At 38.5% G+C, this 13018-nt stretch overlaps 1 protein-coding gene and 1 long non-coding RNA gene across 7 annotated transcripts; one reads left to right on the top strand and one right to left on the bottom strand.

Moving 5' to 3' along the window:
* Positions 1-294: 294 nt before the first annotated feature.
* LOC146665103 (uncharacterized) lies at positions 295-1082 on the bottom strand. The gene is made up of 2 exons (XR_014912376.1): positions 638-1082; positions 295-530 (listed from the first exon to the last, which is right to left on the bottom strand). It is a non-coding gene; the product is annotated as an uncharacterized LOC146665103 (long non-coding RNA).
* A 2858-nt stretch (positions 1083-3940) lies between these two features.
* nr2c1 (nuclear receptor subfamily 2, group C, member 1) lies at positions 3941-12774 on the top strand. Of its 6 annotated transcripts, XM_085412566.1 has the most exons (15): positions 4102-4261; positions 4989-5047; positions 6311-6445; positions 7000-7233; positions 7377-7455; positions 7570-7749; positions 7831-7981; positions 9509-9605; positions 9829-10016; positions 10359-10512; positions 10624-10745; positions 10875-11017; positions 11378-11515; positions 11606-11711; positions 11882-12774. In XM_085412566.1, the coding sequence occupies exons 3-15, from the start codon at positions 6374-6376 to the stop codon at positions 12051-12053; spliced, it is 1836 nt and encodes a 611-aa protein (XP_085268692.1). In that variant the 5' UTR covers positions 4102-4261; positions 4989-5047; positions 6311-6373; the 3' UTR covers positions 12054-12774. The 6 variants fall into 6 exon arrangements, with proteins under 6 accessions (XP_085268695.1, XP_085268690.1, XP_085268692.1 ...); XM_085412569.1 differs by lacking the exons at positions 4102-4261; positions 4989-5047 and adding an exon at positions 3941-4068 and having other exon boundaries at positions 9832-10016; XM_085412564.1 differs by lacking the exons at positions 4102-4261; positions 4989-5047 and adding an exon at positions 3941-4068.
* The last annotated feature ends 244 nt before the right edge of the window (positions 12775-13018 follow it).

The raw sequence follows: 13018 nt of genomic DNA, 5'->3' as shown, positions 1-13018 counted from the left end.
ACAGAATCAAGTGAGACTAATAAACTGGTGTACAGACTAAAGAAATCACTTTATGGGCTGAAGCAATCGGGTCGTAACTGGAACCAAACCTTACATGACTATTTAAGCAGTTGTGGATTTAGACAAAATATTGCTGATCATTGTGTGTATTCAAAAGAAACTGAAAGTGAAAAAGTAATCATCATAGTGTGGGTGGATGATTTACTCATTGCAGCTAACAATGAAAATGTGCTTTCAGGCGTGAAAGAAATGCTCTCTTCTAAATTCCAAATGAAAGATCTGGGGAAACTTAACCATTTTCTAGGAATAGATTTTATTCAAGAAAAAGAATGTGTCAGAATGTCACAGAAAATATATATTGAGAACATTTTAAAGAGATTTAACATGCAAAACTGTAAGCCAAGGTTAACACCCTGTGAACAGAAATGGACTCATTCTGATAAATTCGAGACATTACCAGATGTGAGGAGATATCGTGAAGCGGTAGGATGTCTTATTTATCTGAGCTATTGTACGCGACCTGATTTAAGCTATGTTGTCAGCAAACTGTCACAACATTTCAATGCGCCAACTGTTGATGATTGGACAGCAGTGAAACATGTTCTGAGGTATCTAAAAGGTAGTCGAGGAAAAGAACTGTGTTTTAGGAAATGTTCAAGTGGAAAACTAGGTCTACAAGCATACAGTGATGCAGATTGGGCATCCGATGTTTCTGATAGACGCAGTATGACAGGTTATTGTGTAAGCCTAAATAAAAATGGTCCTTTGATATCATGGAAAACCAAAAAGCAGACAACTACAGCACTATCAACTTGTGAAGCCGAATACATGGCATTAGCAGCAACAATTCAGGAATGTATGTATTTGACTTATTTGATTCAAGATCTTGATGAGTTTGAGTATGAAATACCTATGATATTGGAGGACAATCAGGGAACAATCGCTTTGTCAAAAAAATCCAGTGAACAGACAAAGATGTAAACACATTGATGTGAAATATCATTTTATAAGGTCAGCTGTACATGAAAGGAAAGTGCTCATTGATTACTGTCCAACTGAGTCAATGGTAGCAGATATGATGACGAAACCAGTTTCAAAGTCTAAGTTAGAAAAATTCTCTGTATTTGTGTTTGGAATGTAAGATGTTTTTTCCGGAGGATTGTTTTTCCCCAACCTGTGTACAAGTGGGGGTGTTGGATTGTGTGTCCACAGGTGTTTGTACTTTGCGTCGTAATAAAATGACGGTAAAAGGCTCCGCCCACTTCCTATCCATGTCTTACCATGCAACGACTCTGTGAATGGACTGGAGAAGTGTAGTGGTAGAGTCCTCCGTCAGGAATGAGATATGTGTGTCGACTTTTTATTCTCCCTTAAAATTATTATGCCATAACGCTGCACAGAGCAGCTCTGCTAACAATTGACATCTGCAGAAGAACACTGCCGCTAGCTAACTGCTCAGCGCGGCAACAGCACAGCAACAACAACACACAGGGCGCCCTCTGACCCCGGAAGGACACACCGTCGCAGCGAGAGGGCGTCACCCGTCACTATGGCAACATAAACAAAACATAACTGTACAAACAGAACTCTGTAATAAACTCTCTTTTCCAAAGATGAGTGATTCCTCAATCAGATAATTTATTTTTTTTAATTACTTTTGTTTCAGCAACATTCAATTTAAAAACTGTACTTTTGAGTTAAAATATATATTTATAATTTTAATAAATGACAAATTAAAAAGGCATGAACATTTTTTGTATCGAAAAAATATCGAACCGTGACACCAAAGTATCGAACCGAACCGAACCGTGAATTTTGTGTATCGTTGCACCCCTAGTTTATACAGTCTTTTGCAGATATCTTGAGTCACCCCTCATTTCATTACCAGAATTGCTCTTGAGCCATAGCTCTTCAGGCTTTCAGAAGGTCTTTAAAAGTGTCTTCTTTGGACATGTCTGCTTTTTCATTCATTTTCCGTCCAGTCCTTGTACCTAAATTTTATCTTTACACGCTGTGTTACTAGCAGCCTGTTGCAAAAAGATTAACACCGTTTGGCAGGCATAAAAATAGTAGTTTTGCGCCAACAAAGTGATTCTCAAAGAGCTACTAGTAACATTCAATTCAATTTTATTTATATAGTGCCAAATCACAACAACAGTCGCCCCAAGACGCTTCAACATCAGATGGACAGTATCTGAAAGTTATGTCCTTAAGAAATAGGAAAAAAACAAGCAAAGACCTGACACAGGACCTGAGAGATGCATGTGGTCTTTCAACTGATTCATCTACTTTTCATTGAAGCCACATCAGAAATGGTCTCAGTGGAAGGGTGGCAGGCAAAACACCATTCTTAAGGGATGGAAACAAGAAAAGGATGAGATATGCCAAAGTACACAAGAACTGGACTTAAAATCAGTCTTATGAGGTGATGACCCCAGATTTTGTTAATGTGTCCAGAAGAGGCCTGGAAAGAGATACAACAGTGAGTGTCTACAGTCACCTGTAAACATGGTTTGGATTTGGAATTCAGTCAGTGGTGTGGGGGATTTTATCTAAACTGATGGAATGAATACAAAGAAGCACTGGCAGATTTTGATGTGCCATGAAACATCAAAGCAACAGTGTCAGTCATGGATTGGTCTCACCAGAGATCAACACTATTGAAGCAGTGTGGGTTCATCCTTTTTTAAAAATAATGTCATTCAAGAATCCTCGAGAACTGTTCCTGAAAATTTCTTTAAGAAATTACAAGAAAGTTTAACTACGAGAGTTCAAGCTGTGTTGAAGAAACACATGATATGATGTTATTAAAATTGTACACACTCTGTTTCTGCCTTATAGACTCTATTTCTAATTATGTTTACATGTGCCAATAAGTTATTGCACTTATTTCCTACTTTGCTAGCAAAATAGGGGCAGCTCATGACATGTACAGCATTGTGAGACCATCCATTACATAACATAAGTTACCAAAGCATAGTTTTAGGATTATTCATTTATCTTTACAATTAGAATTCTTCAAGTAATGACAGCAGAGCAAATGGCATCACTCATTTTTATGCTACTGTTATATGGAACTAAATATTATTTATTTATGTCACTTTATTCACTCTCAATTATAATAATATAGAACCAGTAACCAGTCAAGAATATACTGGAAAAGACATGTAATGAGACAATTTAAAATTGTATTTATATAGCACCTTTCTAGATAAAAAGAGCACTTTGTGATCTTTTTAGTGCTTTTAAAAGAGCACTTTGTGATCTTTTTATCTGCACTTTATGTATCGAAAAGCTGGTTATGTAAAATGAATTTATTTGCACTTAAAAGAGGGCGGTTCATTTTTTGTCACTGTGCCCCTTTTTAGTATAAAGGTGCAATATTTTCAACATTTGATTATGAAATTTCAAAAGGCTTACAATGTCTTCATAACAGTTTGCTGAATTTTATCGTAATCTTCAATGTAAATTTATCAGTTTGCTGCGAAGACACCGTAACCCAACTGATAAGAAAAATGTTGTGCAATATCTAATCCTCACTAATGTGATATGTCACAAATTTAAGCCCAGTTGTGTGTACTCTTGCTAAATCATTCAAGTGCAGGGATTGTGAGAAAATGGTTTAGGACATTGTAGGCAATGGAATAATAGCTGGTGTGACAGAAGCTGTTTTAAAATTTCAGAATTAAACTTAAACCTAAAACTATGTGACAAAAATGACCAACAAAAAGATTTAACAATTTAAAGTATATTGTCATTGAGAAAAACATTAATCAAATGAAAGATTTCCTGTTCATTTTCTTTGAGTTTTGATTTTTGTCATGAGTATAATGAAAGGAAGACTACATTATGAACGGTTTACCAGGAATGTCGTCTAAACATGACAATTGCTGTAGGTTTTAGTGTACACAATATGAATCGATGTTGCCCAAATGCGCATGTGCGAGTCTTATTTATTGATAAAAAAAAAGGTCACGAACTCTGACCCTCCCACTACCTGCAGCAAACACTTAAAAATATTAATTTATTTAAGGCAGCAAAATATCTGACCCAACAGCTCGTCGAAAGGTAAGACTTTATTAGTTATGCGGAGAGGAGAGGTTAAAGAAGGATCCGTGAGCGGCCAGTAACACAGGAAGGGAGGGAGTGTTCAGTAGGTCTACAGTAGGGAAGCTGCCATTAGCTACCAACTAGCAAAAAGCTAATTTAGCTCGCTAGCACTGTCGTGTGGAGCTGGGAGCACAAGACATAAGATCGGCAAGTATGTAAAGGTGCTGCTATGTTTGTGAGACTCTACAGACAGTTATAGAGCTAACATCATAGGTTAACGCATAACGTCAGTAATATCGTCAACATATATGCTATCTAGCTATGTTAGCCGCTTTAGCTAACCGTGCTACGGCTATCTAATGCTAGCGTCGCAAACCACACTGCGTAAAGCAAGCAACAGCATCCTTTCCGTAAGTGTGAGTATAACAGCAGCAATTTAAAAGTGTTAAATCGTGAGCTGTTCTCAAATGCCGACTCGCGTGGAAGTCCGGTGCCAGAATTATTGCGATTTTTGGTCAGTTGTGAAAAACGGAGCGCAACTGTTCACTGTACGATTCGGCATCATGGGCCTTGAACCCTAGCATGCTTTAACCCTTCAATGTTGACCTTTCACCCACAGGAAAAGAAATACCTTTATCTTCCGTATCGATTTTAAATAGTTGGCTGTCAGGAGGATGTATGTTTTCATACAGTGTCTTTGTCGTTCATTTATTGTTACTTTACCGCGACATTAAGCTGTCTTTTATCGCAAGGCCACCAATAGTGCATTTTCGAGCTAGCACCGGCTTGATTGGTTAGCACAGGCCACAAATTAACATGTAGTTACTGACACTGTACATAACAGATTAAATACCTATATTTTTATATTGGTTTAGTAAAAGTTATTTCAAGCAATGCATGACTTATTAGCTTTTGACATAATTTAAAAATATAAACAGATGTCGGGCTGTAACTACAAGGACTGGAGAAAACTGGAGTATGAATAATTATTGGTTATGTAAGTATAAGTTCTGCCAGACTTATTTGCTCTTAGTTGAAATATATCACGTTGTCCCAGCTCCCTTTGCAGACATCAGATTATTAAAAAACACTAATTAGATCTTTGGTAGAACCTAAGAAATATTTTTTGTGATTAAAAGATGAGTCTTCTGCTATTTTACATTACTCTTTCTATTAACATGTTATCAGTTGATTAATCAAGTTAACTTTGATTGTGTTTGTTCCTCCTATTTATAGACTAGGGCTATTGTCCAGAAATATGAGATCGAGCCAACAACAACAATAATAATTATAACATTAACTATAATAATATAATGATAACAGAGGAAATGTAACTCCAGGGTGACCTCTTCCTGCATTATTTGCACTGTTCATTGTAAAACACTTAGAAGCTGAACTGCGTTTCAACAAGTGTGAACTGTGAACTGAGGGATTTTCCTGACTCAAACTGACCTGTGGTGGTGTCGACTGAACTGCATATAGTTAAGTCAAAGGGCAATGTGGCCTTAATTAACAGAGGACTATGCATTTTTTTGGCCATATTAAAATCAAACTCCAATTATCGGAAAAAATTTTTTGAAAAAATACTTTCATCAAGTTCTCGTGATTTCACTGTAGTAGAAGGCCAAACCCTCTTTGGTTGGCAAATTTCTGCTTACTTAAGACAAGTCTGTGCCTTTTCTTGTTATTTGATGCCATTTGATGAACACAAACATATTTTACAATTGAGTAAAGAAAACTACTTTGAAAAATGTGTTACATTTTTTTTTTAAATTTTTATATCACAGTTCTATATTCCTGGGAAATCCCTGGCATCTGCTAAAAATGGTCTTAAAATGTATTTGCTAGATCTCAACCTATAGAATATTATTGAGGTTGACTTTAATGTTTATTTTTAGATAGGAAAGCATTTCTGTATATCAGCTGAGACTGACTTTATTTAGCCAGTCAATCAGTGTGTTGAAAAATGAAATGACTGGCAGTTTGTTTTAAGAACTATTTGGCAATTTACTGTGAAGCCACTGCTGACTTTGCTTTTCTGTTGAATTTTTGTGCAAAACAACCAGTCATGCATATTTTTAGAAAAAGCCTCAGCATTAGAAAAAACATATTTTTATCGTGGGGGAAAGGATGATAAATCAGAAGTGATGATAAGTGATTCGGGGATTTGTTTACTGTAAGAACATTGTGAAGTAATTGTTTTGTTTTTAAAGGATATTCTCTGATCCCAACAGAGTAATACAGATGTTTAATTGTACAGGTGTGCCTGTTTCATGGGGCACTGATGTGAACGGTGGTGGAGGAAGGTGTGTGCAATATCAGAATGGATGGACAGGCTCAAAGGATTCAGCTTGTGTCTGCAGACAACAACATGGCGTTAGGACACAGAATCCAGGTGACGATATGGCCCGTTCTCCCCCAGAGACTGAATTTGTGTGAATAAATAAAGATGCGCAATTTGCTTGTAAAATGTGTCAATTCCACTTATCATTTCAGCACATGCAGTAAACACCTGCTCATGTTTTTATATATATATATATATATATATATATATATATATATATATATATATGTATATATGTATATATATGTATATGTATATGTGTATGTATATGTATATGTGTATGTATATGTATATGTGTATGTATATATATATGTGTGTATATATATATATATATGTATGTGTATATATATGTATGTGTGTATATATATATATATATATATGTGTGTGTATATATATATATATATATGTGTGTGTATATATATATATATATATGTGTGTGTATATATATATATATATATATATATATATATATATATATATATATATATATATATATATATATATATATATATATATATATATATATATATATATATATATATATATATATATATATATATATATATATATATATATATATATATTTTTTTTTTTTTTTTTAACAGATTGTAACTGATCAGCAGACTGGACAGAAGATCCAGATCGTCACAGCACTTGAGCCATCTTCCCCTGGAAAGCAGCAGTTTATCCTTGCAAATGCTGATTATTCTTCTGGGGGGAAAGTAATTCTGGCCAAGCAGGAAGGCTCACCCAACAAGGTCATCCTCACTACTCCAGATGGTTCTGGGGTTAATCAGCTGCTGTTTGCCTCCCCCGAACTCACTGGGCAGCAGATTCAGGTATTGCCTGAAGATGTTATTGACTCCTTCCAGTTTTGATAAACAAGCTGAAAAGTCTAATGACTGGGGCATGAATATGTTTAGTCAGCCTGCTTGCAGTGTTTGCTGTATTAAATTATTCAATTTCTGGGGTTGTTTGGCAGTTTGTGACTGAAAGCTCAGACCAGTCTATTGTGAAGCCTGTTGTGGAGTACTGCGTTGTCTGTGGGGATAAGGCCTCAGGTATGCATTAGGTATATATATATGTGTGTATAGAGAGAAAGAGATTTTTTTTATAATGTTGGTATTGAAATGACACATAAGCACACCTGATTACATTTCCCTTTCATCTTTCAGGACGTCATTATGGAGCCGTTAGCTGTGAAGGCTGTAAAGGCTTCTTCAAACGCAGCATAAGGAAGAACCTGGTGTACACATGCAGGGGCTCCGGAGAATGTGCTATTAACAAGCTACACCGAAATCGCTGCCAGTACTGTCGACTGCAGCGCTGTATAGCTCTGGGCATGAAGCAGGACTGTAAGAAACTGTAATACTATATTAAGTTATTAAGAACCTGCACGATAAAATACTGACGTGACTATGACTTTGATCTCTTAGCTGTTCAGTGTGAGAGAAAGCCTGTTGAAGTCACTGCGAGAGAAAAATCCGTCAACTGTGCAGCCTCCACTGAAAAGATCTACATCCGCAAGAACTTGTGTAGCCCTCTGGCTGCTACACCTACTTTTGCATCCGACAAGGAAACTGCTCGGTAAATCTTACTTAAACTCTAATATACTGATAAGACAGTTGTTGTTATTATTAGTTTTGTTGAATTCTGCTAAATGTCCACAGTGTAAGAAAACATAATAAATAAAATGTGCTGTACATGTTATTTTTCTACATTTCCAATGCCTTTGCTTAGTTATGTCTGTGAAGGTTCTCAGTCATCCAGGTCATCGTAGTCAAAGGAGCTTGCAAAGAAAAGCGTCTGGACTTCTTTAAGTTGCTTGAAGACGTTTCACCTCTCATCCGAGAAGCTTCTTCAGTTCGAAGGTCAAATGGTGGAGAGTCCCAGATATAAACCTAGTGGGAGTGACCCCCCACAGAGGGACAAAAGGACCCCCTGATGATCCTCTAATCGCCTGAGCCAAGGTGGGAAACTGGGCGTGGGTCCCAATCAGCCAGAGTTTCGGGTGTGTTCATTGTGAAACCTGGCCCCACCTTATCATGTGAATTCCTGAGGTCAGATGGCCCAGGATGTGAGTGGGCGTTAAGGCGTCTGGGAAGGGATCTCAAAACTGGATTATAGATGGCAGAGAGTTGGTGTCGTAAACCCCCGCCTCTGTTCAAAGATGGTCGCTCACAGTGGACATAGATGGCTTCTTTCACTCCTCTTTCAAACCATCTGTCCTCTCTGTCCAAAATTTCAGACCCAGCAACACGCTCAGACAGAAACTGGTTCACCCGAAAGACAAAACGCCAAAACACAAACTTAACAATGTGGTGTATGCTGTACAGTGCAGCGAGGAATGCTCAGACCTCTACATTGGAGAGACCAAACAGCCACTTCACAAGCGCATGGCACAACACAGAAGAGCCACCTCCACAGGACAAGACTCAGCAGTCCATCTGCATCTTAAGGATAAAGGACACTCTTTCGAGGATGCCAATGTTCACATTTTGGACAGAGAGGACAGATGGTTTGAAAGAGGAGTAAAAGAAGCCATCTATGTCCACTGTGAGCGACCATCTTTGAACAGAGGCGGGGGTTTACGACACCAACTCTCTGCCATCTATAATCCAGTTTTGAGATCCCTTCCCAGACGCCTTAACGCCCACTCACATCCTGGGCCATCTGACCTCAGGAATTCGCATGATAAGGTGGGGCCAGGTTTCACAATGAACACACCCGAAACCCTGGCTGATTGGGACCCACGCCCAGTTTCCCACCTTGGCTCAGGCGATTAGAGGATCATCAGGGGGTCCTTTTGTCCCTCTGTGGGGGGTCACTCCCACTAGGTTTATATCTGGGACTCTCCACCATTTGACCTTAGAACTGAAGAAGCTTCTCGGATGAGAGGTGAAACGTCTTCAAGCAACTTAAAGAAGTCCAGACGCTTTTCTTTGCAAGCTCCTTTGACTTTGCTTAGTTATATTGAACTTACATTGGAAGTCTTTTATGTAACGTTATATACAATTAGAAGCTCGATTAATATTTCTGCCTGGAAATGATTATTTTGCTACACGGCCTTGTAAAGTATAATGCAATATGTGATGTCAAATCTCTTAACATCAGATCTACAAGTTTGCTTGAGTCAAGCATGTTGCTCAACATTCAGCAACCCTTCTCCAAGCTGGAAAACACCATCTTGATTCCAGCTTCACCTGAAAAGGTAACACGGATGCAGTATAACTGTATTATGCTTATATGTTTTCTACCTTATATACAAGCAGAGAACTTTAGAGTGTTTAGGATTAAACAAACAAACGAAACTCATTGCACATTCACTGATGAAGACGTGTCCTAATAAGTTTGCTGTGAACCAGTTTTGTCCCTGTTGTTTCTGGGACCAGTTCAGTGACCAGACTGTTCGATAACAACTGTCCCTTCCTCAGCAGGAGGACCCATGCCAGGGTGACCTTGGAACACTGGCAAATGTAGTAACATCCCTTGCCCACCTCAACAAGAGCAGAGAAGCGAGTGACAGCGGAAATGATCTGATGGGAGCTGAAACACTTAGCAACGGTGACAGCTCAATGACTGATATCCAGGGAGATGAACAAACTGCAAGTGATATCTCGAGGTGAGAGCTGTCGTAAGAAATCAAGATGCTTTGATGCTGATACCGAGGCCTAAAGAAGCACCAGAATGAAACTCACGAAACTCTCTGGCTTCTATTTTCTGTTTGTCATAAAGCTGTAATTGAATTTCCTGCAGGGCCATGTGGTTTCTAATTCGATCTTAAGGCTTTAATTAGACTGGCACTCTGCTGATCAAAAGTATAGCATTTTGCATCTGTGACAGTGGTGCTGTATTGCTTTGTGATGAATCTCCTGTAATATACAACTTATAAATGCAAATGTGAGGATTTTTCAGTGCAAGCATTTTTCAAAATATAATAAGTGTATATGTTGTGTATCATTAGAGCTTTTGACACCCTGGCCAAAGTCCTGCACCCTGGTGATGGCTCAGCAGGAGAGTCCTTGGAGGCTACAATGCAGCTGATATCAGGGGACCAGTCGGGCCCTGTGGTGGAGCTGGAAGGACCTCTACTTTCTGACAGCCATATCCCTTTCAAGGTAAAAGGACAGCCACTGATTGTGACTCTCCCCTTTGATTAAAAACACCTGATTGTGTTAAACAGAGCTGCATTGTTAGCATATTTTTGTTTTCTTTCCCCATTCCTGCAGCTTATGATGCCTTTGCCTGTGCCAGAGTACCTCAATGTCAACTACATCTGTGAATCGGCTTCACGGCTACTTTTTCTCTCTATGCACTGGGCACGCTCCATACCTGCCTTTCAAACCCTCGGGTAAGCCTGTTGTTGCAAGAATATTCTTTGTGGATAATGTCTGTTAAATCACGTGTCTTTGAAGTGCACCGTTACATGTGCACGCACTGTCCTTTGTAGTACATTAACCATGTGCATTTTGTTTTACAGCGGGCAAGACAATGACATTAACCTGATGAAAGCCTGCTGGAATGAACTTTTTGCCCTGGGTCTGGCACAGTGTTCAAATGTAATGAATGTCGGCACCATCTTAAGTGCTATTATCAACCATCTCCAGACCAGCTTACAGGAAGGTAGGAGAGCTCTGCTGCTGTCTTCCTGAGAGGTTTAATACTTGTTTACAGTTTGAGAAAGAGGAAAGCTGTTAAGCTAGACAGACTCAGGGGACAGTAACACAAGATGTTCAATGAATCAAACAAATTTTTATTTTGAAAATGGAAGCAACAAGTGCTAATGCATATAAAAAAACAAATAAACACAAAATCATTAAAAGCCATCCTATTCACAAAGAAAAAAACAAAATGTTGACAGTTTCCTGTTTGAAAAGGAGGACGAGGAAGCAAATGCTTATCAATTCCTACCCCTATCTTGTCTTATTCACTTTTGTGGCATGTCTGTTACATCATGCCCTTTTTTCCCCCTTGGTCTCACAGAGAAGCTGTCCCCAGAGAGAGTGAAAATAGTGATGGAGCACATTTGGAGGATGCAGGAGTTCTGTAACAGCGTGTCCAAGCTTTCCCCCGACTCGTATGAATATGCCTACCTCAAAGCTATTGTACTCTTCAGCCCTGGTGCGTAGACAATCCCCCCCGATTTGCACAAAAGCAGATTCCTTGGTGTACTCAAGTCTGACTGTGCATATACATTATTTTTTGTAACAGATCATCCGGGCATAGATAATATCCCACAGATAGAGAGATTCCAGGAAAAAGCCTACATGGAGCTGCAGGACTATGTAACCAGAACATATCCAGAAGACTCTTACAGGTTTGTAGGCTTCACCTCTGTGCTGCATAACGCCGGCAATGCTGGAAACGCACCATAAGTTTTTTAACTCTTAAAAAGCAGGACAGAGGTGTGTGTGTGTGTGTGTGTGTTGTTCTCGTAGATTTACTTGTTACATGTTGAATTTGATGTCTGTTTCTCATCAATCCCAGGTTATCCAAGCTGTTGCTGCGTCTCCCTGCCCTCAGGCTGATAAGTGCAGCTGTCACCGAGGAGCTGTTTTTCGCTGGGCTCATTGGCAACGTGCAGATTGACAGCATCATCCCTTACATCCTCAAAATGGAGTCCACTGATTATAATAGCCAGGCCGCCTCTGCTGTCTGACGCGCAGCTATTTATTATAGCGACACGAGACTGAAGATTCAGTGGCCGCCTATTCACGTCACTGAAAGGTCATAACATAATGACCCAGTTTAACTTGTGAATTTTTTTTTTCACATCTTAACTTTGTCCTTCATCTGACCCCTTAGGAACCTGTCAGTAGAGCGCAGCTCACAATTAGGACAAATAAAATCAACTCCCAATTGCAAGGAAGCCTATCTGTATCTGCCTGTTCAGGAACAAACCCTTTGAAACTTGGATGGTAGGCTTGGTGCGTGCTTTTTATTGTACATAATATTTTATCCTTAAAAGACTCCAGGCCTTGTGTTTTTTTGTTTTGTTTTGTTTTTTGGCAAATCTTGTTTGTACTTTTGACGACATCAGTATGGTTTGTTTTCATACACAGCTTTTTTTATAGTGGTAATTATTAAGTAATTAAGAAAAAAAAAGTTGTCATAATGTGAACTGAATTGTGAGATCAATTAAAGTTAAAACTTTTATTTTTCATTTGTTTGCCAGTCCAAAGGATTGGCAACATCGCTTTTCAAAAAACTGACGTCATCTGGATCTGAAGTATTTGTGTATATAGCTTTGTATATAGAATTGACCAAGGCTAACGGGCAGCACTTGGTAGTTCGTGGGTTTCATCTTTTTTTGGACAAATTCACACGAACAGAAAATGATGGTCATATCATTTGAAAATAAAAACATCTTTCAAACATGATTGTCAGCAGGAGTTGACGGCACTGATTATTTTGAATGAATGATACTTTTATATAGCGCACACAAATATAACACGTGTTTTGCACCATTACCAGTCATGTTAAGAAAACTTTGCACATAAACAGGTTTTGTTTTCATTATCATTCAGTTTTAGGTGAAAATATTTTAGTCATAACTGCAAAAGTGCTTTAAAAATACAGCCTCACTGGAGAAAGACAACAGCTTGTGAATTGTGATAATCTGCA

This window comes from Rhamphochromis longiceps, linkage group LG7 (genome assembly GCF_057381845.1).
Source record: "Rhamphochromis longiceps isolate RC_006_pf linkage group LG7, R_longiceps_female_GT1.1, whole genome shotgun sequence".
NCBI lineage: Eukaryota > Metazoa > Chordata > Actinopteri > Cichliformes > Cichlidae > Rhamphochromis > Rhamphochromis longiceps.
This window is presented reverse-complemented; position numbering and strand designations above follow the sequence as displayed.

Bases quoted from the DNA above. Each gene is read 5' to 3' on its own strand.
- nr2c1 (XM_085412564.1), top strand. From the start codon at position 6,374: ATGGATGGACAGGCTCAAAGGATTCAGCTTGTGTCTGCAGACAACAAC. The intron at 6,446-6,999 runs GTGACGATATGG...TTTTTTTAACAG, and splicing joins CGTTAGGACACAGAATCCAG to ATTGTAACTGATCAGCAGAC. The intron at 10,513-10,623 runs GTAAAAGGACAG...CCATTCCTGCAG, and splicing joins ACAGCCATATCCCTTTCAAG to CTTATGATGCCTTTGCCTGT.